This window comes from Triticum urartu, chromosome 1A (assembly GCF_056163025.1).
Source record: "Triticum urartu cultivar PI428250 chromosome 1A, HENAU_Tu73, whole genome shotgun sequence".
NCBI lineage: Eukaryota > Viridiplantae > Streptophyta > Magnoliopsida > Poales > Poaceae > Triticum > Triticum urartu.
In genome coordinates, this window is record NC_141873.1 from 383,244,912 (window position 1) to 383,268,621 (window position 23,710).

The following is a 23,710-nucleotide window of genomic DNA, read 5'->3' on the forward strand; positions in this document are numbered from 1 at the left end:
CAAAAGATGGGTCAGTCGACAAGATCAAAGGTTGATTACTTCCGAGTGAATAAAACCTAAAGAAGTCACTTGAGACCCCAGCCAACTGCACATAGTCGACTGTAGTCTCAGGGACTACACCCAGCGGGTGCACTTGGCGTGCCCCCGCTGATTAAAACCCAACTCGACTGGTCCGCCTGGATCAAGTCAAAAAAAATTGTTCAGACCCCAGTCGACTGCCAGTAGTCGACCACGGTCTCAGGGACTACACCCAGTGGGTGCACTTAGCGTGCCCCCACCGGTTCAGATCCTACTCGCCCAGACCGAGTGGAAGAACGCAACTACCAAAGACAACAAAACACCCACTGGGTGCTCTGATCCGACGCAAACAACAGGAGATTGTGTAGAAGAAAAATTTTCGGGTAACATATCCTGATAGAACAAGAGCAGTCAAAAAGTCTACTTACCCGGACATTGGCCCGGAGAGCAGCGCTGGCGTCGTAGGCAGCCTGGCTATTCTCATGCACCGTCTTCATCCGCTCCATCATCACGTCAGCCTGTCGGATGGCTTCCGCAGCCGCTTCCGACTGGTTGTCCGGGACGGGGTAGCTGGTGAAGAAGAGAGCAGACGACCCAGGTGTGGCAGCTTGGAGCTCCATGGCGTGGAGTTGGACGACTGAAGGAATCACGGGTGCAGTCGACGGTGCGGGGTGCTCACTCGACAAGGGTGCAGCGAAGGTTACAGAGGCCCTGCCTGCGTCTTCAGGTTGACGGACGGGTGATGTTGTTGTTGGCCCTTGCTGAGACATCTTGCCAGCTGCTACCTTCTTGCTCTTCCTGGGCTTAAGAGCCACATCTTCATTGTCATCTGGAAGATCGATGATGTTGGGTGGAGCTGCAAGACAGATCGTTCGACCCCAAGTGAACCACTAGAAGGCAATCGACCAAGGAATCAAGAACAAGATCATAAGAGTTTCTACCTGGGTTAGAGGTAACCGCGTCTTCCATATCCTCGTCTCGATACTGGAGGGAAGAGGTTCCCGATGTAGCAGCACTGCAAGTGTCCGTACTCAGTCGGTTACGTTCTGTTGCTCGAGTCGACGAAAAGAACAAGTCAGATGATTACCCGGAGATGGTAGGGATGGTCACTTTGATCCTGGGCAAAGCCTTGGGAAGTTTGGAGGAGGTGGCCTTCGGTGCTGTTGGAGTTGGAGGCGGCACAACCTTGGGCTGCTTTGGAGCCTTCTCAATCGGTGCTGGAGAAGACGTCCGGGGGCGCTTCGAAGACTGCCCAGTCGGCGCGGTCGCCAGGTCCAGGGTGCTCGCCGGGTCGTGTGCATGCTTGGATCTCCTCTCTCTGCGAGGAGGCGAGTCGACTTCTTCGTCATCGCTCGAGTCGTCGCTCTCCTCGTCCTCCTCTGCATTCGAGTGCCACTCGCTGCTCTCACCCCCGCTCGCTCCCTCCTCGACGTCTTGCTCCTGCACTCCGTTGGGCATCGAGTACATGTCAATGAGAGCCTGAAAGAACAACGAGCAAAAGGAGTACAATCGACCATCAACAAGGTGTCACACAGTGAATCGGAAAGATATTTGAGAAAAAAGAATCATACCTGCTCCGGCTGGCGTGAGTGGTCGAATGGAATCACCCTCCTAGACCCCCGGGGGTTGTCTTTGTTGCTGGTGATTCCCATCAGCCACTTCTCCAAGATGTCCTCACTGACGTCCTCCGGGTGAATTCGAGTGGAGTCCTCGAGTCCAGAGTACATCCACATCGGATGATCACGGGCCTAGAGCGGTTGGATGCGTCGACCGAGAAAGACCTCCAGCAGGTCCATCCCAGTCACCCCGTCACGAACGAGTTGGACGACCCGCTCGACCAACACCTTGACATGCGCCTTCTCTTCGGGAACCACCTTCAAGGAGGAGGGCTTCTCCACTTGAGCCAGTGAAAAGGGAGGAAATCCGGTCGACTGACCCGGGGTCGGCTGATCCTTGCAGTAAAACCAAGTCGACTGCCAGCCGCGGACCGAGTCAGGAAGGATCATCGCCGAGAAGGTGCTCTTGTTCCTCATCTGGATCCCCAAGGCCCCTCACATCTGGATCACGTGCATCCTCTCATCACTCGGATGGGCCTTTTTGACCAACTGGGAGCGACAGGTGAAGATATGTTTGAAAAGGCCCCAGTGCGGTCGACGGCCCAAGAAATTTTCACACATTGACACAAAAGCGGCCAGATAGACTATGGTGTTTGGAGTGAAGTGGTGGAGCTAAGCCCCAAAGAAGTTCAAAAAGCCCCGACAGAAAGGATGGGGAGGCAGAGAAAATCCGCGATCGACATGGGTGGCGAGGAGAACGCACTCAGCCTCCCTTGGCCGCGGCTCGATCTTGTTCCCCGGGAGCCGCGCCGGTTTGTGGGGGATCAGTCCCCCCTCCACCAGGTCGTCGAGGTCGTCCTGGCTGATCGTCGAGCGGATCCAGTCGCCCTGGATCCAGCCCGGCGGCAGGCCGGATCTCGACGAGGATCCGCCCCGGCTGGTTCGCTTGCCCTTCGCCTTCGCGGCCACCTTCTTCGCGCGCTCCAGCGCCACCGTCTTCTCTTTCCCCATGGCAACGGATCGGGTTCGAGCGAGGGTCCGGCGACGAGAGCAGAGGCGAGCGTGGCGGAGAGGTCGGAGGAAGAAAAAAAGAGAATGGGAGTGCACGGGGCAGAGGCCTGGTCCGGTGCCTTTTATAAGGTCGTCCCCCGAGTGACTGACTGGTGGACCCGGACGATCTAAACAAATCCCGCAACAGTCACGCGCACAGTACGTGGCGAAAAAGGTGTCGCGGAGATCGAGGAGACTTGCCTAATCCGTCCCGATTACCATGGTCTCTCCCGTCTGGCGCGCTTCCCGAAATTCGATCCCGCGAAATCTGCGGAGAGCAGAGCAACTTGCCAGACCGAAAACATCCTCCACATTATCATTCGGAATTCTACCGTGAAAGTTCACTCGACAAAAAACCAAGAAGGACCAAGGCGACTGAAAAAGGAGTTGACGTCGTCTCCTCAGTTCATTGTTCCAGAACAAGGTATACTCATAGCACAAAGAATGAGTCGGAAGTGTTCCCAACTCCTTCCCCACTCAAACCCTGATCCATTCAGGGGCTAATGAGGAAGTTATGTACCTACGGTAGGGTTATGGATCTGTCCAACATACCCTCCCCAAGGACATCTCTACAAAGAACCAGAAGCAGTCGAAGAAAAACCATCATCCACTCGACCATGAAGATGTGTTCACTCGACCACCTTGAAGACACTCGACCATGCTAACAACCACCCGACCACCAGAAGATGTGAAGTCCTTCACTCCGGAATGGTCGGGGTTTAAGTCATAGCTTTATGGACATTTATAGCACTTTACTTCGGACGTTACCAGTAACGCTACTCCTTTATGAACATCAAACCCTGTGTAACGGAGGGGAGCTGGGGTCCTGGCGCACTCTATATAAGCCACCCCCCTCCTCTAGGACAAGGGTTCGCACCTTCTGTAATTCACACGCATATATCCAGTCGACCGCCTCCGGGCTCCGAGACATAGGGTTGTTACTTCCTCCGAGAAGGGCCTGAACTCGTAAAACTCGCGTGTACAACTCCTCCATAGCTAGGATCCTGCCTCTACATTCCTACCCCCCTATTCTACTGTCAGTCCTAGAACCACGACAACCGGCTTGAACTATGTACATGCTTTTGGGTCCTTAGCCATTTTTGATGTGAGCACCCTTTCCTGCCTTTGGCTCCTGCCTATCGGACAGCCGCTCTGCGAGCTACGGCTTAAGCAGGAGAAGGCTTTAAGTGCCAACACATTACTTGTCCGGCTGCTGGAAGCATTACATAGTACAAGGCGGCGAGCCCCCGGGTCGATTGGTCGAACCCGGTGCCAGGCGGACTAACACATTCATAGGCATAATACTTATCATATAAATAAAGGAGGGCAGTCCCCGAGCTCTTGTCGGGGGACCCTGAGTCTTCATACTTAATACAAAAGTTGGCTAGGTACATACTGCATCAACTATAAAACCTTCGGAGGAGGTTTGCATTCCATGGTCGTTCTGTCTCCTTGTCGGAGTCGTCTCTTTTATATGCTCGAGACTTCTGAGCATCGATCAGGTAGTAGGAGTCATTTCCCAACACCTTGCTGATGATGAAGGGGCCTTTCCAAGGTGCGGAGAGCTTGTGCTGGCCGGCTGTTCGCTGGATCAGCCGGAGCACAAGGTCTCCCTCTTGGAAGGATCTTGACTTGACCTTTCGGTTGTAGTATCGGCGTAGACTTTGTTGGTAGATGGTGGACCGGCTGAGTGCCAACAGTCGACCCTCTTCCAGCAGATTGCCGCCGTCTTCTTGTGCTTCTTTTGCCTCCTCTTCGGTGTACATGGTGACTCGAGGGGAGTCTAATTCTATGTCGGTCGAGATGACGGCCTCGGCACCGTAGACGGGGAAAAAGGGCGTGAAGCCGGTTGACTTGTTCGGGGTTGTGCGCAGGCTCCAGAGGACGGCCGACAGCTCGTCGAGCCAACAGTCGGCCAAGCGCTCCAGAGGCTCGACCAGTCGGGGCTTGATGCCGGACAAAATGAGGCCGTTTGCTCGCTCCACTTGGTCGTTTGACCGCGGATGGGCAACGGACGCTAAGTCCAGTCGGATGCCCTGCGTCGCGCAGAAACGGGCCAAGGCGCCTTTGGCAAAGTTTGTGCGGTTGTCGGTGATGATGCTGTGTGGTATGCCATACCGGATGGTGATGTCGGCGATGAAAGTCACAGCAGTTGGACCATTCAACTTCTTGATTGGTTTGGCTTCTATCCATTTGGTGAACTTGTCCACCGTGACAAGCAGATGAGTCATGCCGCCGCGTGCTGTCTTGAATGGTCCCACCATATCCAGCCCCCAGACAGCGAAGGGCCAGGCAATGAGGATGGTCTTGAGTGCAGAAGTCGGCTGATGTGGCTTGGAGCGGAACTTCTGGCACCCTTTGCATTTCTGGACCAAGTCTTTGGCGTCTTCTAGAGCAGTCGGCCAGAAAAAACCCGTGGTGGAAAGCCTTGGCAACAAGTGCTCTTGAAGCCGCGTGGTGGCCACACTCGCCTTGGTGGATATCTTTGAGGATTGCCTGACCTTGCTCTGGCTCCACGCAGCGCTGGTACACACCAGTGGCACTGTGCCTCACAAGTTCTCTGTTGACAATGGTGTACGCTGCTGCCCGGCGTTGAACTTGCCGGGCCGAGATCTCATCAGTCGGCAGCTCTTTGTTTACCAAAAAGTTGAGGATGGGTTGTGCCCATGAAAGTGCTGCTATTTCTTCAACTGCCATAACTACAACTTGAACGAGGGCGGTTGGGCCAGGAGGTGGCGGGTTGGAGTCGGCTGCCGCTTGCTGAGTTGATGAAGTCCTAGGGCCGACTGCTGCAGTCCCCAGGCTGGGTTCTGAAGTCCCTGGGCCGGGTGCGGCTGCTGCAGTCCCTCGGCCGCCTGCCGAACTCCCCGCGCCGGCTGCTGAGGTCCTCAAGTCGGATTCGACTGCTTTAAGAGGAGCCGGCACGAAGATGGAATCTGACTCTGGCGATGGCTTGACATACGGCTTAAGGAGGCGCTGCAGGGCGACGCCGGCTGTATTGCTTGCTGGGTGGAGCCGGTTCGTGCCAAAGCATCTGCTTGCTCATTGTCATTTCTTGGCACATGTAGGAACTCGCACCCCTCAAAGTATCCGCTTCCGGCAAGACCCCACCATCACTAGCTCTACCAAAGAACCTCAAGCACATCGAACGAGAAGGACACAATTCTCCGAGCGAAGCTGAAAACTCCTCACAGCCTATCTAGAAGACTGTTGGAGTTAAACCGGTAGGTGATTTCTTTTGTCGGGAGCATTGTATAGATGAAAATGTCGGTGCCAGAATTAATTTTGTTCTTCAAGAAATTGTGAACGGTCTTATCAATACACAAATGTATAACTCCCTAGGAATTTCAATTGCGCTTATATCCATCACTGTAAGACTTGGGTTTAAGCTTTCCCCAGCCCCTTTTCATCAATGGCCGAATACACGACATGAGATTACTCTCGCAAAATAATGGACCCTAATTTGTTTGCACCGGCGATGATCCAAAGGTTGGCCTCGGTCTCAATGGAGGCAAGCAATATAGTCGGCGGTGCGCTCTTGTGCTTGAAGACTCTTGTGTTTCGCTCGTTCTAGATAGTCCACGAAAGCATAAGGAATGGAAGGAAGACGCGACGTTTTATTCCAGGGAATCCCCAACGAAAAATGCACACTATTCCCTCTTTTCTATCGAATCGGTCATAACCACTACCTACATTCCACAAAATAGTACACCACAAGTAGAAGCTAATGAATAGGCCTGCGATTCCGTAGAAAGACATCACGACCCCCTGCGGAAAAAAAAGAATTTCTTGAGATAGTAGTATAGATATAATATTCTTACCAAGATAACTGAAAATCCCAACCGATAAGAATCCTAGTGAATCTAGAGCGGTGGGATTTCTCTATGCAGTTCCCAAACCAGAAACTAAGTTTTCGGCAACTTTGGAGGGCACGACATGTTTCTTACCTTGAATTTTTGCACCGGATTCAAGGCGAATTGAATCAAATAAATCTGACTAAATCCAATGAAACTAATCTAGAATTGGTTTTGAAATTTCCAAACCCTAGGAGTACCTCTCACCTTGACCAGCACGGCATGCCGCATCGAGAGGAGGAACTCGCGACGGTGGCTGAAAAGGGAAAAAGGAAAATGGTAGTAGCAATACGTCTCTCCTCCTTTCGCGCATCTCGAGACGAGGCACCCCCTGTGCCACGGTCCCTTGCGTGCGCCGAGGCTACAGCGAACGCGGAGCGCACGGAGCGATGCTTTTGAGGCCGGTGCGGTGCCGTGCGTGCCCCCGAATCCAATACTCAACTCGCTGCCTGCCTACCCGCCTGCATTTTCCTGCTTGGGAGCCGGAACACCATCGATGCTGCCGCCTGGGCTTTCTTTTCATTTCCACCGCACCCCTGGCTGCTGCGTGCAGCGCAGAGGAGGAGAAGCCTCCGTCAAACCGACGTTTCTTTCTCCCTCCCCCTCTCTCCCTGTTGTCATGTGGGTGCAGTGCAACGTCTCTTTCCTCTCGGCCCGTACGCCGAAAGCCCACGGCTACAGATAGCTAGATTGATGCCCCCCGCTTGAGGCTTGACCAAACGAACAAATGAGCAGAATAAAAAAGACACGAGAGTCAAGAGAGGCCAGCATCCGATGCCTATAGTACCCGCCGTCGTGGTACTGTTGGGAGTCCTTGCAGTAGATTTACTGACTTGGGCAGAGGACCGAGGAACAGCGTCCAAATGTCCGATTAATACGGCGCGAGAACGACCGGGTTAGTGATTAATCTACGTGCAATGTGCCGATGGCCATCTGATGCGTGTAGATCCATCCAACAGCACAATAACGAAGGAAAGCGGTTAAAACATTTGGTTCGAGCTGGTGGGTTTTGGACGGGGGATCCTTCAAGGCGTGCATGCAGATGCAGCTGTGGGGTGGGGTGGGTGGTGCACGTAGGGAAAGCCGGGCACGACGGCGAGGCTGACGTTGCCATCACGGGAGAGAGCGAGAGAAAAGAGGAGCAAAAGCGGACAGCAGGCAGCCCACGCCCACGCCACCCTGATAAGACGAGAGGGACGGTGGAAGGAACAGTTGAGTCGCGTTGCGTTTGCGTTGCCCACCCCCCGCCGCAACTCTCTCATCCGTCGCATCCCCGCCCGCCCGCCCGCCCGCCTCCTACCGCCATCCCATCCAACTCCTCCTCCCCGCACACGCTCTTCGCGCCTCAAATAGCACGGGCAATGGCAGCGGCGCGGCCCTGTTGCAGCCGCAGCAGCCACCGGCAACCACGCCTCCTCGTCCTCGCCCTCACCGCCTTCGCGTCGCCGGCGCCGCTGCTGCTTTAGCCGTCCTCGACTTCCGCTCCGAGGTGATCGCCGCCCGGATGGGTGATCTGGGCGTCCGGGTTGTGGGCAGGGGCTGCGCCGCGCCCATGGAGCCGCGCAAGGAGATGGCGCCGCCGCCGCTGGAGCAGCAGCAGCATCCTCCCCTCTTCATGGATTTCTCCCGGCGAGATGGAGGTAATTGAAACATCGCGTGCTGCTTGATTACCTTCTCGTTCTCGATGGCGGTTGTGATTGAGGCGATTAACTAACGCACATCTTGGGTCGACGCAGTCGCAGACGGAGGCAACGGGCGGAAGCGGCCGCGCGAGGCCGTGGCGCCGCCGGCACGCCTCTTCTCCCTGCAGGCGCCGCAGGGTTCCCCGGGGCACAAGGTGATACACCTGGCGCAGCTGCACCGGCGGCCTGCGGCGACGGGCCTGCGGCTCGACTTCGACGAGGGAGTCTCGGAGCACGCGGCGTGCACGTCGTCGACGTCGTCCCTTCTCCCCGGCGAGCTCGCCGCTCAGTGCGGGCGGTACAACAACGAGATCGACCGGCTGCTCCAGGAACACGTGAGGATCCGCGCGCTTGCTTGATTGTTTCTGCCCTGCCATCGATCGTCGATCTGCATGCCAATTGTTGTGATTGATGGTGAGTTCGTTTTTTCTCTGTAGACGGAGAGACTCCGGCTTGCGCTGGCCGACACGAGGCGTCGGCAGAACCGGTCGCTGCTGGGCGCCGCAGAGGCGCTGGCCGCGCGGCGGGTCAGGGAGATGGAGGCGGAGGCCTTCAAGGCGGCGCGGCGCGGCGTCGAGCTGGAGGAGCGGCTGGCGCGGCTGAGGGCGGAGGCGGCGTCGTGGCAAGCCAAGGCAATGTCCGACCAGTCCACGGCGGCGGCGCTTCACGCGCAGCTGCAGCAGGCAGCGGCCACAGCGCAGGCGAGGAGCGGCAAGGCCGCCTTGGACGACGACGGCGCGGCAGGCGCGGCGGACGACGCCGAGTCCGGCTTCGTCGACCCGGACAGGGTGGTGGAGGTGGCGGCCCCGCCGCCGGCGGCCAGGCCGTGCCGCGCGTGCCGGCTCCGGCCGGCCACCACCGTGCTGCTCCCGTGCAGGCACCTCTGCGTGTGCGCCGCGTGCGATCCCGGCGCCTCGGCCTCCCTCGCCGCCGCCGCGGCCTGCCCCGCGTGCCGCTGCCCCGTCACCGGCACCGTGCAGGTCTTCTTCGCGTGAAACGGGTCCGCCGCCGGATCATGAAATCAGAGCCGCCATGGAAAAGCTGTAGTAGATCAGATCAGACAGGGTGAATAATTCCTTCCCTCTCTTTTCTCCCGTGCCAGTGGGCTGGACCGATCCCATCCCTCCATGATCGCTTCACCTCTTCTGCTGGTGATCTAGTAAATCTTTTACTACTAATTTGATGATTTGAATCTTGCGTGCGTGACAGTTTTTACTGCTGGCAACGCGTTGATTGGGCGAATTTTGTTACCGCGCACGGCACGGCTAGGCCTGCGGCGCAGTTGGGGCAGTTGCCGCCTCGGGAGCGAAGCGAGGCGGTTAATTGGTTGGAGCAGGGCGTGGGCGTGGGGACGAGGGGTGGGTGGGCGGGCGGGCAGGAGGAAGTGGCGGGAAACGCGGCGGGCGAACACGCGCGCCCGTGGCCGTACGCGCGATCCCGATCCGACGTACCGGAGCGGGGGTCACGGCAGGGCTGTCGGTTGCTCGCACGCCGTGTTCCGGCTTTGATCATCACGGTTCTGCTGCACTGGACACGGACAGGCTAGGTCCTCGCGCGGCCCCAGAGATGGAGGTGAACGCATGTTCACGGATAAAACTACTTGCAGTAAATTTTTATCTTTATTTGCGGGTACACTACTTGCAGTGAAATCTCACTCCAGCTGGACTCACCACACCGGAACGCTATCCGGTACACTTGGCCTTGTGGTGCTACCGGTGCACCAGCCATCCAGATTCACTATACGAGTGTTTAAAAATACACGTAAGATATATCTACCATGTCACAGGGAATTTTAAAAAATGAATTACAGCTTGAGAAAAAAAACTACAAAGTCAGCAGTTGCCATGCTAATGGGCCAAATTTATGGCCCAAATTAACAAAAGTTCTATTCATAAGAATATTTGAATTTTGCCAATGGGCCAAATTTATGGCCAATCTAAAAGGAGTACTATTCATAAGAATATTTGTTTTTTTTGTTTCTAGAGTTGTAGGTCTAATTTATTTTTGGTGAAATGGTAGACGTATGCCCCGCACGTTGTTGCGGGAATATTTTGCAATACATTTCTAAGATATTAATAATTTTATAGAAATAAGAATATCCAGAGAAATAATATGTGAGCTAAAACTAAAAATACATATTGTTCGTTGTGTTTGATTATTGTATTTTTGCAAAATATTTATTAAATATATCATGCATGTTTGCATGTTGAAGTTAATCTTTTCCTATGACTCATTGAATATTGAAGTGGGTCTTTTCTAATGCATGTTGCTTGATGAGGTGTCATGCTTACATGTTGAGAGAAATAGGTTAGTGGGGCTAGCTATTTAGATATAGAAGATATGTGCAAAATTGTTTTCAGATTTTTTAAATACTTAATGTGCGTTTTGTGCGATTGGTGCACCAGTAGCACCGCAAGGCTGGGTGCACCGGATACATTTCCTCACTAGTGCTCACATCCTCTCCATTTTCATCATTGGCACCATTGTCACCCATGCATTCATTGTCGCCATTGGCACCATTGTCACCCGGCATTCATGGTTGCCATTGGCACAATTGTGACCCATGGCTTCCATGCCTCCTCCCATGTCACCTATGCCTTCTCCCATGGCACTGATGAAGCCAACCATAGATCTCATCGGCAACACTTGATCGCGACAAAGCTTCAAGTATGCTCTTGCCTTCACATTAAGACCACTTGTGTCCGTGAACATGTTTTTTGTCATTTTCAATGCTCTTGATTCTTTTTTCCATGCCACCAACCTCTGCCTTCCCCCTTGGCCCCCGTGCTCCTCTCTCGACCACCGTCCTCCTTTCCTTGGCCTCGCTCCTCTCCTCCATTTCTTTGGCCTTCGATATTTTCTTTCTTCGACCATCTCCTTTCTTATAGTCATGATGGTGTCCAATAATTCCTCGTCATTATCTCATCCAGGGGCGGAGCCAGGATTTGGGTATGGGGGGGCCAATCCGGCAAAAAAAAATGTCGAGTGGTAAGCTAATGATGTGGCTCGATGAAATAAAAACCTACTTATATTTGCATTAGTTTTCATTTATATTCTACAACTGTCAGTAAGATCGAGAATGATTTAATCGCAAACTAAAAACAATATAAGAACTTGGCATCAAAGATATTTGTAATTCCGTCGGAAGAAAACTTGGCATCACAAATCTCACAATCAGAATAATTAAATTAAAATAAAAGGAACAATTTTAATAACATCTATAAGATGAGAACTGAGAGATTAATTTCAATAGCCATTGGTGCTAACCGTCGAGACACACATGAGCTGCCTACATGATTTCCCCTCGAGACACGGCTTTGCGTGATTTAATATGAATCGAATCCAATCGAGAGAGGATGCGTCACGCCGTCGCCACCATTAGAGCAGAGGCGAGCGAACGGCAATGGCATGGAACATCGGCGAATAATTTTCTGCGCACTAATCCCACGTATCCGCTAATTAGGGTAGAACGCAGCGCACAGGTCAGGGACTAGAGCCAACCGGCTGGGCCGTTCCTAGTGGGTTGTTCACATGGGCTTGTTCTTTGTTTTTCCCAATACTCATGTTGAGAGGTAGCCACATAAGGGGGGCAAATACATGTGTATGTTCGTTTTATCGCTAATTGCATGCTAGCTGTTCCATGTTCGCTCGATTGTTAGGGGGGGCCAGGCCCCTGCGCCCCCTTGGCTTCGCCACTGATCTCCTCCCTTCTTCAATTTCTCCTTACCGTCTTTTCTTTCACCTGACCTCTTCTTAGGAGCAACCGAGTTGGGAGTGAGCCTTCTTTCCCCATCCTCGCCACTTGATGCATCGCCGCCGTCGTCGTCATCATCATCATATTCACCTTGTGTTGCCTCTCCAACCAAACTCTTCTTCTTGGAAGGAACATCATTGTTCTCGCGGCTCTTCCACTTCTCATTTTGAATCTCCATGCAACAGTGGTGCAAAATGAATGCTTTGCCTTTCCCCCTCGATCCTTGAACAATTATTAAGCAATGTTGAGCTACATACCACAAGTGATAAAAGAAGTTAGCCACCAATCCGCAAAAGGCTATCATCTCCTACTAGATAAATCCCTAAGAGTTGAGGAAAATAATTGATGTATTTGAACAAATAATCACCCTATCTTTGGCATTTGTAGCACTTGGGTTCGTGTTGAATTGTGCCAAGCAAGACGACCACTTTTGACACTCCCACGATACAGTTGCCCGTCGATGTCGGTGGCGAAGCTTGCGATCGATAGATGGCACTAGTGTTGCACGCTCGAAGTACTCATAGATATTGTTCCAATTAGTTGGCATTGGTTGCTCAACACTGGTGACCGGATCAAGACCAATTTTCTTCCATGCTTCACATGACAACATGTCTTCTTCGCAAGTGTAGTTTGCACTTCTTCCCATGGAGTTGCATCAAGAAAACCCCCTCAGAGCATTGTTTAGTAATGGGCTGGTCCATGGCCCCCTTTAGATTCCAGACGTTTATTATTTTCTATTTACTGGTTTTCTTTTTCTGATCATTTTTAAGTTCATCCGACCTTTTTGAAATCTATTAACGTTTTTGTCAATTTGTGATCATTTTTATGTTTCATGAATATGTCTTAAATATGTAATTTTCTTCATAAATTTGTGAATGTTTTTTGCAAATTATTTACGTGTTTTGAAATTATTATTTTTAAAATTTGTAAACCTTTAAAAATTCATGTTTTTCTCAAAATTCACAATCATTTTTAGAATTGTAATATTTTAAGAAAATCATGAAAAAAATTAAAAATAACGAAAAAAATTCAACGCCATATTTAAAAATAAAAACCTACCAAAAATATAAAAACATGCAAAACTACAAAAAATAGTTGAAAGCCGAACACGAAAGGGAAAAATCGCATGAACACGAAGAAGCAATGCGCTAAATCAGCGCACATTTTAATAGGGCGAATCTTTATGTCACACTTACTACCTCAAACTGTGGGATGGTCTCCCAACCGGTCGACCGGTCGACCGAGAGATGGGCCGACCCATTAGCACTAGGCATAGGAAATTTTGGTTCCGGTTTTGTGAACTACAAGGTTCCTAGCCGGGTTGGGGAATCTTTTTGAAGGTCTAGATCCGTTATTTGTTGATTTATCGCTTTTTTCTTTGCTGGTTTATTTTGACTTTTCTAACCTTTTTATTAATTTTAAAACCTTTTGCTTCTTCTTCTACATTTTCAACAACTGTTTGAAATTATAGAAAATGTTCAAAATGTTCATGTTTAAAAAAAATCAGAAAATGCAAGTGTTGTAGGAAAATGTTAATTTTTGAAAATGAAACTTTTCTTGCTATTGTGAACATTTTATACATGTTTCACATTTCTGAAATACATGATTAACATTTTTTAAATATACTTTTGAATATTTTTTTAATTAAGTGTTAAACAATTTCAAATACACGTTCGGACATTTATATGAATGACACAAAATATTTTCTAAATATGTGCAAAATATTTTACGTTTTTTTTAATTTCACAATTTTTTTGAAACGCTGGAACATTCTAAAAAATGTAAAGTACATTTTTTGAATGGTACCAAACATAATAATGAAATAAATGAGCTTTTCTTTTTACATTACATAAATTTGTTCAAAAGAGTTAAGTACATTCTTTTTGCAATGCGTGAACATTTTCAAAACGCATGGACACTTTTTAAATTACGAGAACAAAACTTCTACACACTGTTAACCGTTTCTAAACTAACAGGAGAACATTTAAAAACCCGAAGATAATGAGTGCACATTGAGAGAGCATGATGGAGCTAGCATAAACTAAAAATCTGATTTGCCTCCATGCACGGTTCCACATATGTTGTTACTAATCATGGAACAAATCATATATTTCAGAGAGAGCATCAAGGTCAGTGTGAGATGGATGATTAATCAGCCTAGGTCAAGAAGGGTCCATCAACGCACTGCGAAACTGTCGACCATAAAAATATTTCAGAGTGGCGTCTTATGAAATCAAGTCGTGATAATATCGTCAAGTATTCGGTATTCCACATTGGCCTTTTAAAAATCAATATCTCTTCAGGGCATATGTTCACATAAGTTGCGACGTCGGTAGGAATTTTCATGAAAGCCAGACCGAGTTAAGGATCACATCGTCTAGGTGTGCAAGGCAATATGACGGTTTCGCGCTGGAAAACAGTCCAACGAACGACAACTCAAGAATTTTCCAAAGTTGTCTTTTATCACTTTATTTGAAATAGGCTTCTACCCCGCTTGATAGACAAAACACTGTTCTTTTATCACCAGATGTGCACAACCTGGTAATCATGCCCTGCATATTGGACTAGTATCAGGAGACATTTTATTTCCCCTATCGCAACGCATGGACATGTTTATAGTATAAACAAAAAAAAACTTAAAAAAACAAAAACAACGAACAAAACCTGCTGTGCGTGTACCTGCGTGATTATGGGCTGGCCCATGTAGGGCGTCCTCGAGGCAAGACGTGCTCGTGTCTCGCTGCAGCGAGACACAACCGCTCCCAAGTTACAGCGTGGGAGCTATATATCTCACTTATAGCAAATACTTCCTTTGTTCGAAAATATTTGTCATCAAAATGGACAAAAAAGAATGTATCTAAAACTAAAATACATCTAAATACATTTCCTTTTATCCATTTTGATGACAAGTATTTTCGGACGGAGGTACCTCTCGTCTCGCTTGAAGGTTTTTCTTTCCCCGTCGATTCTCAACCGATCTGTTTCAGTCTTTTTTTTTCCATTCGCTGGCTTTAGTTCCCTTGATCGATTGTGTGTTGTTCGTTGATTGGTCCAGTTTATTTTTCTTTTTTGTTTCTTTCTTTTTCTTTGTCCTTCCTTTTTGTTTCTTTTTTGTTTCGTTACGATTTCCTTTGATTTATTTGTTTTCTTTACTTTTCTAAATATACTTTTGAATATTTTTTTAATTAAGTGTTAAACAATTTCAAATACACGTTCGGACATTTATATGAATGACACAAAATATTTTCTAAATATGTGCAAAATATTTTACGTTTTTTTTAATGTCACAATTTTTTTGAAACGCTGGAACATTCTAAAAAATGTAAAGTACATTTTTTGAATGGTACCAAACATAATAATGAAATAAATGAGCTTTTCTTTTTACATTACATAAATTTGTTCAAAAGAGTTAAGTACATTCTTTTTGCAATGCGTGAACATTTTCAAAACGCATGGACACTTTTTAAATTACGAGAACAAAACTTCTACACACTGTTAACCGTTTCTAAACTAACAGGAGAACATTTAAAAACCCGAAGATAATGAGTGCACATTGAGAGAGCATGATGGAGCTAGCATAAACTAAAAATCTGATTTGCCTCCATGCACGGTTCCACATATGTTGTTACTAATCATGGAACAAATCATATATATATATATATATATATATATATATATATATATATATATATATATATATATATATATATATATAGCAAGGTCAGTGTGAGATGGATGATTAATCAGCCTAGGTCAAGAAGGGTCCATCAACGCACTACGAAACTGTCGACCATAAAAATATTTCAGAGTGGCGTCTTATGAAATCAAGTCGTGATAATATCGTCAAGTATTCGGTATTCCACATTGGCCTTTTAAAAATCAATATCTCTTCAGGGCATATGTTCACATAAGTTGCGACGTCGGTAGGAATTTTCATGAAAGCCAGACCGAGTTAAGGATCACATCGTCTAGGTGTGCAAGGCAATATGACGGTTTCGCGCTGGAAAACAGTCCAACGAACGACAACTCAAGAATTTTCCAAAGTTGTCTTTTATCACTTTATTTGAAATAGGCTTCTGCCCCGCTTGATAGACAAAACACTGTTCTTTTATCACCGGATGTGCACAACCTGGTAATCATGCCCTGCATATTGGACTAGTATCAGGAGACATTTTATTTCCCCTATCGCAACGCATGGACATGTTTATAGTATAAACAAAAAACAACTTAAAAAAACAAAAACAACGAACAAAACCTGCTGTGCGTGTACCTGCGTGATTATGGGCTGGCCCATGTAGGGCGTCCTCGAGGCAAGACGTGCTCGTGTCTCGCTGCAGCGAGACACAACCGCTCCCAAGTTACAGCGTGGGAGCTATATATCTCACTTATAGCAAGTACTTTTTTTGTTCGAAAATATTTGTCATCAAAATGGACAAAAAAGAATGTATCTAAAACTAAAATACATCTAAATACATTTTCTTTTATCTATTTTGATGACAAGTATTTTCGGATGGAGGTACCTCTCGTCTCGCTTGAAGGTTTTTCTTTCCCCGTCGATTCTCAACCGATCTGTTTCAGTCTTTTTTTTTCCATTCGCTGGCTTTAGTTCCCTTGATCGATTGTGTGTTGTTCGTTGATTGGTCCGGTTTATTTTTCTTTTTTGTTTCTTTCTTTTTCTTTGTCCTTCCTTTTTGTTTCTTTTTTGTTTCGTTACGATTTCCTTTGATTTTTTTGTTTTCTTTACTTTTTCACCACTTTCCTTGTTTCTTTCTCTGTTTTCATCATTTTCTGTATTTTTCCATGATTTCTTCATTTCCTCAATTTCTTTCTCGGTTTTCATTGTTCTTGAGTTTTTTTGTTTCTTTTTCGGTGTTCATTGCTTTTCTTCATATTGCTCTATTCTTTTGTAGGTTTTCATCAGTTACTTTTTTTTTATTAAACACATGTCACTTTTTTTAGTACACAATGTAACTTTTAAGTTACACGTGAAACATTTGTTTATACACATTACATTTTTTAAATACATGATGTGCATCTTTTTCTATGAAATACTTGTTTTTAACACTTTTTGAATAAATTGTCAATTTTTTCCAAATACATGGTGAACTTTTTTTAAGTAAACATTTTTCTTCACACACAATGTACACTTTTTTGTACATCAGAAAACATTTTTATACATATTTTTATTTTTTATAATATATTTTTGGTGTCAATTTTATTTAATGTACACTATACATTCTCCACGTACAGCAGGAATAATTTTCATAAATTTTTATCATTTTTAAAATACATGATTAACTTTTAAAAAATATGTTTAAATGTCTGCTCTTTTACATGTTATAGATCTTTTTATTCAGTAGGACCATTTTTTTATACTCGCCAGACATTTTTTAAATACAGGATTAACATTTTTTTCAGATATATGTTTTGCTGTCCACGTCTTTCATACAGATTGTACATTTTTCATAAACATAAGAACCATTTTTATTATACAGGTTTAATATTTTTTTAATATATGATTAACATTTTTTCAAATATATATTTTGATGTCTACTTTTTGGTACATATTGTAGTTTTTTGTGTACATAAGAAATATTTTTATTATATACATTTAACTTTTTGCAAGCACATTATTAACATTATTTATTTAGTTTAAATTTTAAATATATATTCTCTTAAAATAAAATTAAATTTAAAAATGGAAAAGAAGAAATAATTTTTTGAGGGGTAAAACCAAGTTTATTAATCAAAAACCACGTATAGTAGAATACATCTCGAATCATGGGGCTGACCAAGGCACGGGTGGCGCCCTTGACCTAAAGAATGTGCAAACTTGGCTAGACTATGAGCATATCTATTCGACTCTCTACTTTCAAAAATAAAATTACAATTAAACATGGTAGCTCTCTAAGTAATTTCACTAATAATTGTGCCATATCTCCCTTGATTGCCTCTACAATGTTATATAAAAGCAAGTCTTCTGCCAATGACAATGCCTCCATACAGGCGATCGCCCCCCTATCCAGCACGCGCCGGACAGGCTTGTGGCGCCCCTGTAAGGTGGTTGGGACTCCTCTTCTTCTGTTTCCGCGCCCAGCCGCCGTTCCTCGTCGGTTCCGGCCGCTGGTTCTGAGCATCCCAGATCGAGACGCCCGCTACTGACCTATTTTGGCCGCCGTGCCGCCTTCTGCTGTTTGCCGCCGGCTTCCACTTCCGTCCTCTGCCGGGATTTGGTTCGGGCCGCCGCCGCTGCCTCGTCTCTGACTGCCGCTCAAGGTCAAGCCGCCGCGCGCCGGCCTTCAGCTCTCCCTGGTCTGGCCGCTGCCGCCGGAGGCCGGCTCTCGCAAGTCCCGCTGCTCTCCATCGGCCGGCCCCGTCCGCCTGTCTCCGCCCTCGTCGTCGATCCGGCGGCTCCCTTGTCCTCCCGCCGCGACTCCTCCTGGCCGTGGCCCTCGTCTGGCCGCTGCCGCCCCGCCGTGGCCCCTTGTGTGGCGTTAGTCGCCCCGAGCCCCCGAGCGGTCTGCTTCCTCGCTAGGTCGATCCCATCGGGAGTTGACCGATCGGTTCCTTAGCTCGTGAGTAAAAAAATGAGAGAGATAAAAAAGGGAGAGATAAAGACATCATGTTGTCATCGGGCATAATCTCTCCTCACTCTCCGGTGATCGGTGTTCCCTACACTGATCCCATTTCGCGCATGTGCCATCCGTCGGTATTTGGTGCTTGTCCGCCTGCTTCATCGGTTTTCGCGCGCAGAGGTTACCGCTCTATGGTGACTCCTCACGCGGCTTCTGCGCGTGGCAATGATCGCTCTATGTCGACTCCCCAGTGGTTTCTATATGCGACTCTACGCCGACTTGTTCTTCATCGACCCCCTTTGCGGCTTTTATGCGTCGTGGTGGCTGCTCATCATCGACTCTTGTAGCTTCCGCGCGCCACGGTGATCGCTCTATGCTGACTCCTCTCGCAGCTTCCGCGGGCGGCGGCGGTCGCTCTACATCGACTCGCTACTCTCAGTCGACTCTACAAGCGGCTGGTGTTCCTACCTCGATCTCTTTCGCTGTGTCCCTGTCTGCGCGCGAAATTGTGCAGCTCCGAAGTCTGCTTGCTGCTTCAGAGTCTTCAACGACTGATTCTGTAGGTTCTGTGACTGACTCTTCTGGCATTGAGAAACTACCTTCTACTCATTCAGGTACATCCCCATGGATTCTTGATACTGGAGCATCTTTTCATATGACTTATGATTCTTCTACTTTGACCTTCGTTCGATCCGTCGAGTCTCCTATTCGTGTTCTTACAGCTGATGGCACTCCCCTCCCTGTAGCTAGTCGAGGCACTCTTAACACTTCTTCATTTCATGTTCCTTCTGTCGCTCATGTTCCTCGACTTACTATGCAGCTCATATCTGGTGGTCAGATAGTTGACTCTAGTTGTAGGGTCATTCTCGACTTTGATTCCTGTTCTGTTCAGGATCGTCACATGGGCGCTTTGCTTGGTGTTGGCCCTCGACGCTCTAATGGTCTATGGAAGCTTGACTGGCTTTGTCTTCCCTCCGATGCCACCGTCGCCAGTTTCACAGCCCCCGTTGCTGCATCTACCAGCTCTTTTCAGCAGTGGCATCATCGTCTCGGCCATTTATGTGGTTCTCGTCTCTCGTCTTTGGTTCATCGTGGTGTTCTAGGGCCTGTCTCCGGTAACGCTTCATTGGATTATCTGGGTTGTAGGCTTGGTAAGCAGATTCAGCTACCTTATCCTCATAGTGAGTCAGTGTCCGAGCGTCCTTTTGATCTCGTTCACTCTGATGTTTGGGGTCTGACTCCCTTCGCTTCGAAAGGGGGTCATCGCTACTATATTATCTTTATAGATGATTTTTCTCGGTACACTTGGATCTATTTCATGTCTTCTCGTAGTGAAGTCTTATCTATATACAAAAAATTTGCTGCCATGGTTCATACTCAGTTTTCTACTCCTATTCGTGTTTTTCACGCAGATTCGGCTGGTGAGTATATCTCCCATGCGCTGCGAGGATTCCTTGCTGAGCAGGGTACTCTTGCTCAGTTCTCTTGTCCTGGTGCTCATGCTCAAAATGGTGTGTTGAGCGCAAGCATCGTCACCTTCTTGAGACGACACGTGCGATGATGATCGTTGCCTCTCTCCCGCCTCACTTCTGGGCTGAGGCTATTACCACTTCGACTTATCTCATCAACATTCAACCATCTACTGCTCTACAGGGTGGTATTCCTCTTGAGCATCTTTCTGGTTGCTCTCCTGATTATTCGGCGCTTCGCTCGTTTGGTTGTGTTTATTATGTTTTGCTTGCCCCTCGTGAACGCACCAAACTGACCGCTCAATCTGTTGAGTGTGTTTTTCTCGGATACAGTGATGAGCATAAGGGCTATCGGTGTTGGGATCCTGTCGGTCGCCGGATGCGTATTTCCCGGGATGTCACCTTTGATGAGTCTCGTCCTTACTACCCTCGTCCATCCTCCTTGGCCTTTTCCACGGAGGACATCTATTTTCTTACCTTTCCGGATACACCTCCCTTTGTGCCCAGTAGTATTCCTACTCCTCGTCCCACTATTGCAGATCCGACGCAGTCCTCTCCCATGGTTTTTTCTCCTCCCTCATCGCATGACTCACCACCTTCATCACTGATACCTTCATCTTCTCCATCTTCATCACTGATACATTCCCGTCTCCACCTCTAGTGATTCCACCTCTCCCCTCCTTTCCATTCCATTATACTCGTCGTCGACGTTGTAACGCCCCATATGTAACATGCCATATTTGTATTCCAACTCTTGCCATTTTCAGCACTAAGTTATGATATTCCTCGTTGTTGGGTTTTTGTCTTCGTGTTGCTTTTGTCCATGTCATGCATCTCATATCATGCCATCATGTGCATCGCATTTGCATACGTGTTCGTTTCATGCATCCGAGCATTTTCCCCGTTGTCCGTTTTGCATTCCGGCACTCCTACGTCCTCCGGCGTCCCCTTTTGCCTCTTTTCGTGTGCAGGTGTTAAACATTCTCGGATTGGACTGAGACTTGCCAAGCGTCCTTGGTTCACTACCGGTAGACCGCCTGTCAAGTTTCGTACCATTTGGACTTCGTTTGTTACTCCAACGGTTAACCGAGGAACTGTAAAGGCCTCGTGTGTGTTGCAGCCCAACACCTCTCCAAAGTGGCTCAAAACCCACCTAGACCCCCTCCATCATCTCGGTCGTTCAATCACGATCGCGTGGCCGAAAACCACACCTCATTTGGAGCCTCCTAACTCCTTCTATGCATAAATAGGTGCAACCCCCCGAAATTTGCGGATGAAACCCCAACCTACTTCCCCTCTCCGCCGCCGGACTATTTTTCCCACCGACGGACATGTCCGCCGCCCTCGCCGCCGCCACGTGTCGCCTCCTGATTCGTTGAGACGCCGCACCCACTTCGCCGTCCGACCCGCGCGCCGGCTCGCCGGGGCCCAGGCGGGGCCCTCCCGCCCCGCGCGCAGCCGCCGCCCTCCCGGCTCGTCCACGCCGCTGCGCGCCTCGGCCGGCGCCTCTCCGTGCCGCTCGTCGGCCTCCGCCGACATTGCCGCGCCGCCGCGCCGCTCGGCCGCCGCCCCGCCGCCCCGCCATCGACACCGGCCGCCGCCATCGGATCCGACCTCGTCCGACCCCGCCTTGGCCTGCCCTCGTCGCCGGCGAGCCCCGGCGACCCCGCTCCTCCTCCGCCGCCCCTCACCGGATCCGGCAAGTCCCCACGCCGACGAGCTTCTTCCCCATCCCCTCCGGCCACCTCGAGCGACTCCGGCGAGCTACTGTTCCGACGAACCTCGTGAAGCGTGCCCCGATCCAGATCTGCTATAGTGAAACCCTAGGGTTGACCTCGTTTTCCCCCTAAGTCCCTAACATTTTTAGCTATCTTCGTCATGTCATATCTCATCACCCGTAACTCCGTTTTGGGCGTGTAGCATATCAAATTGTTCGTCTGGATGTGCACTTCATTTCATTCCATTGCACCATGTTCATTTGAGTTCATCCTGATGCCCTAAATGTTGTTGCAAGAGTGCTATGTAATGTTAGTTTATGTTTCTTAACAGATTATGGACATTTGTCATTTTTGCCATGATTAATGTGTGCCTCCTATGAACTTGAGCCCTACATGTGTTTTGGGCTATGCCATGCCATCTTTACAGGGGTGTATGCCATGTATTTTTGTGATCATTGTGGTGACTAGCACAAGCATGCAAAGTAGCTCTCGTGATGTTGCTGATTTCAGGGACTTAGAATTCTTCTAAGTCATTTTCCCTGATGATATTTTTATGCCATGTATTCATGTTGCTACAGAGTGATCCATGCCTCTGTTGAGCATGTTCAGTAAGGATGCTTTTGAGGTATTGTCATGCTCTATCCATCCATGTCTTTGTTTACAATTATGGAGTACCATAGCATGACTCAATCGTGCTCTACTTTTGCTATAAAATGTTCCTGCCAAATTGTTTACGTGTTAATCAATTTTGCCAAGGTTGTTGTAGCTGATTCATGCATGCTATGAGTTGGTTCTTGCCATGGTTAGCTACTTGATCATGTCTTCTTGATGGGTGTATGCTTAGTATGTCATGCAATGCCTTGTGGTGAGTGCATTGAGCTCGCAAACATGCCTACGTAACTCTGTTTTTGACATGCCCAGTTTTCTGCTAAGTCTGAATCTGTTAACGAAACTTGCTATGTTTATATGGTTGCCATTGTATTTTCTGATCCTTTTTGGCTTATGGTCAATAAGGGACTTTTGTTATATGCTTTGAGTAGTTTCATGTCGTGCCTTACTTTGCCATTATATGTTCCTGTAGCATGTTGTTATCTTGCTCTAAACATTGCTTCCTGATGTTAAATCCTGGCATGTTGTTATTTTCACTAAGTCTGAAAACCTGATATCTTTTGCATTTTTGCCATGCTTGTTTGAACCTGCTATTGTGTGATTTAGCCGTAGCTCAGTGTTCATTTTTGTCAAGCATCTTGAGTGGATCACTGCCATGTGCTTTGTTGCTATGTTAGAGTGCAGTAGCTTATTTTTCTTGATGCATTTAGATGGCATCGTGCTGTTAATCGCAGCTTTGTGCCATTATTGTTTTGCTTGCCATTTGCAAACCGTGCATCCGATTCCGGTGATCTTGTAACGCCCTTGATGCGGCTATATCTCCTACGTGTCGAAGCACGACTTAGAGGCATAACCGCATTGAAAGCAATGTCGCAAGTAAGGTAATCATCACAACAACCCATGTAAATAAGTAAAGGGCAAAGGTACATAGTTGGCTTACACTCGCCACGTCACACAAATACATAAATAAGTCATTACATCATCCAATACACTCATGGTCCGACTATGGTACCAACATAAAGATCAACCTCCAAATGCGACAAAGTCCCCGATCGCCCCAACTGGGCACCACTACTGATCGTCTGGGAAAGACACATAGTAACGATGAGAGTCCTCATCGAACTCCCACTTGAGCTCAAGCGCATCGTCTGGAGCGGTATCATCGGTCCCTACATCTGGTTTAGGAAGGAATCTGTGAGTCACGGGGACTCAACAATCTCACACCCTCGCGATCAAGACTATTTAAGCTTATAGGTAAGGCAAAGGTATGATGTGGAGCTGCAGCAAGCGACTAGCATATATGGTGGCTAACCTATTCGCAAAAGAGAGCGAGAAGAGAAGGCAAAAGCACGGTCGAACAACTATGATCAAGAAGTGATCCTAGCAACCTACGTCAAGCATTACTCCAACACCGTGTTCACTTTC

At 48.1% G+C, this 23,710-nt stretch overlaps 1 protein-coding gene across 2 annotated transcripts; it reads left to right on the plus strand.

Moving 5' to 3' along the window:
* The first annotated feature begins 7,736 nt into the window (after positions 1 to 7,736).
* Positions 7,737 to 10,140, plus strand: LOC125513697 (BOI-related E3 ubiquitin-protein ligase 1). Of its 2 annotated transcripts, XR_007286095.2 has the most exons (4): positions 7,737 to 8,118; positions 8,215 to 8,495; positions 8,598 to 9,225; positions 9,370 to 10,140. XR_007286095.2 is itself a non-coding variant. In XM_048678862.2 (3 exons), the coding sequence occupies exons 1-3, from the start codon at positions 7,983 to 7,985 to the stop codon at positions 9,153 to 9,155; spliced, it is 975 nt and encodes a 324-aa protein (XP_048534819.1). In that variant the 5' UTR covers positions 7,745 to 7,982; the 3' UTR covers positions 9,156 to 9,352. The 2 variants fall into 2 exon arrangements, 1 of the variants encoding a protein (XP_048534819.1); XM_048678862.2 differs by lacking the exon at positions 9,370 to 10,140 and having other exon boundaries at positions 7,745 to 8,118; positions 8,598 to 9,352.
* The last annotated feature ends 13,570 nt before the right edge of the window (positions 10,141 to 23,710 follow it).

Coding starts and splice junctions, on each gene's coding strand:
- LOC125513697 (XM_048678862.2), top strand. CDS start 7,983: ATGGGTGATCTGGGCGTCCGGGTTGTGGGCAGGGGCTGCGCCGCGCCC. Junction 8,119..8,214: donor TTTCTCCCGGCGAGATGGAG/GTAATTGAAACA, acceptor GGGTCGACGCAG/TCGCAGACGGAGGCAACGGG. Junction 8,496..8,597: donor ACCGGCTGCTCCAGGAACAC/GTGAGGATCCGC, acceptor TTTTCTCTGTAG/ACGGAGAGACTCCGGCTTGC.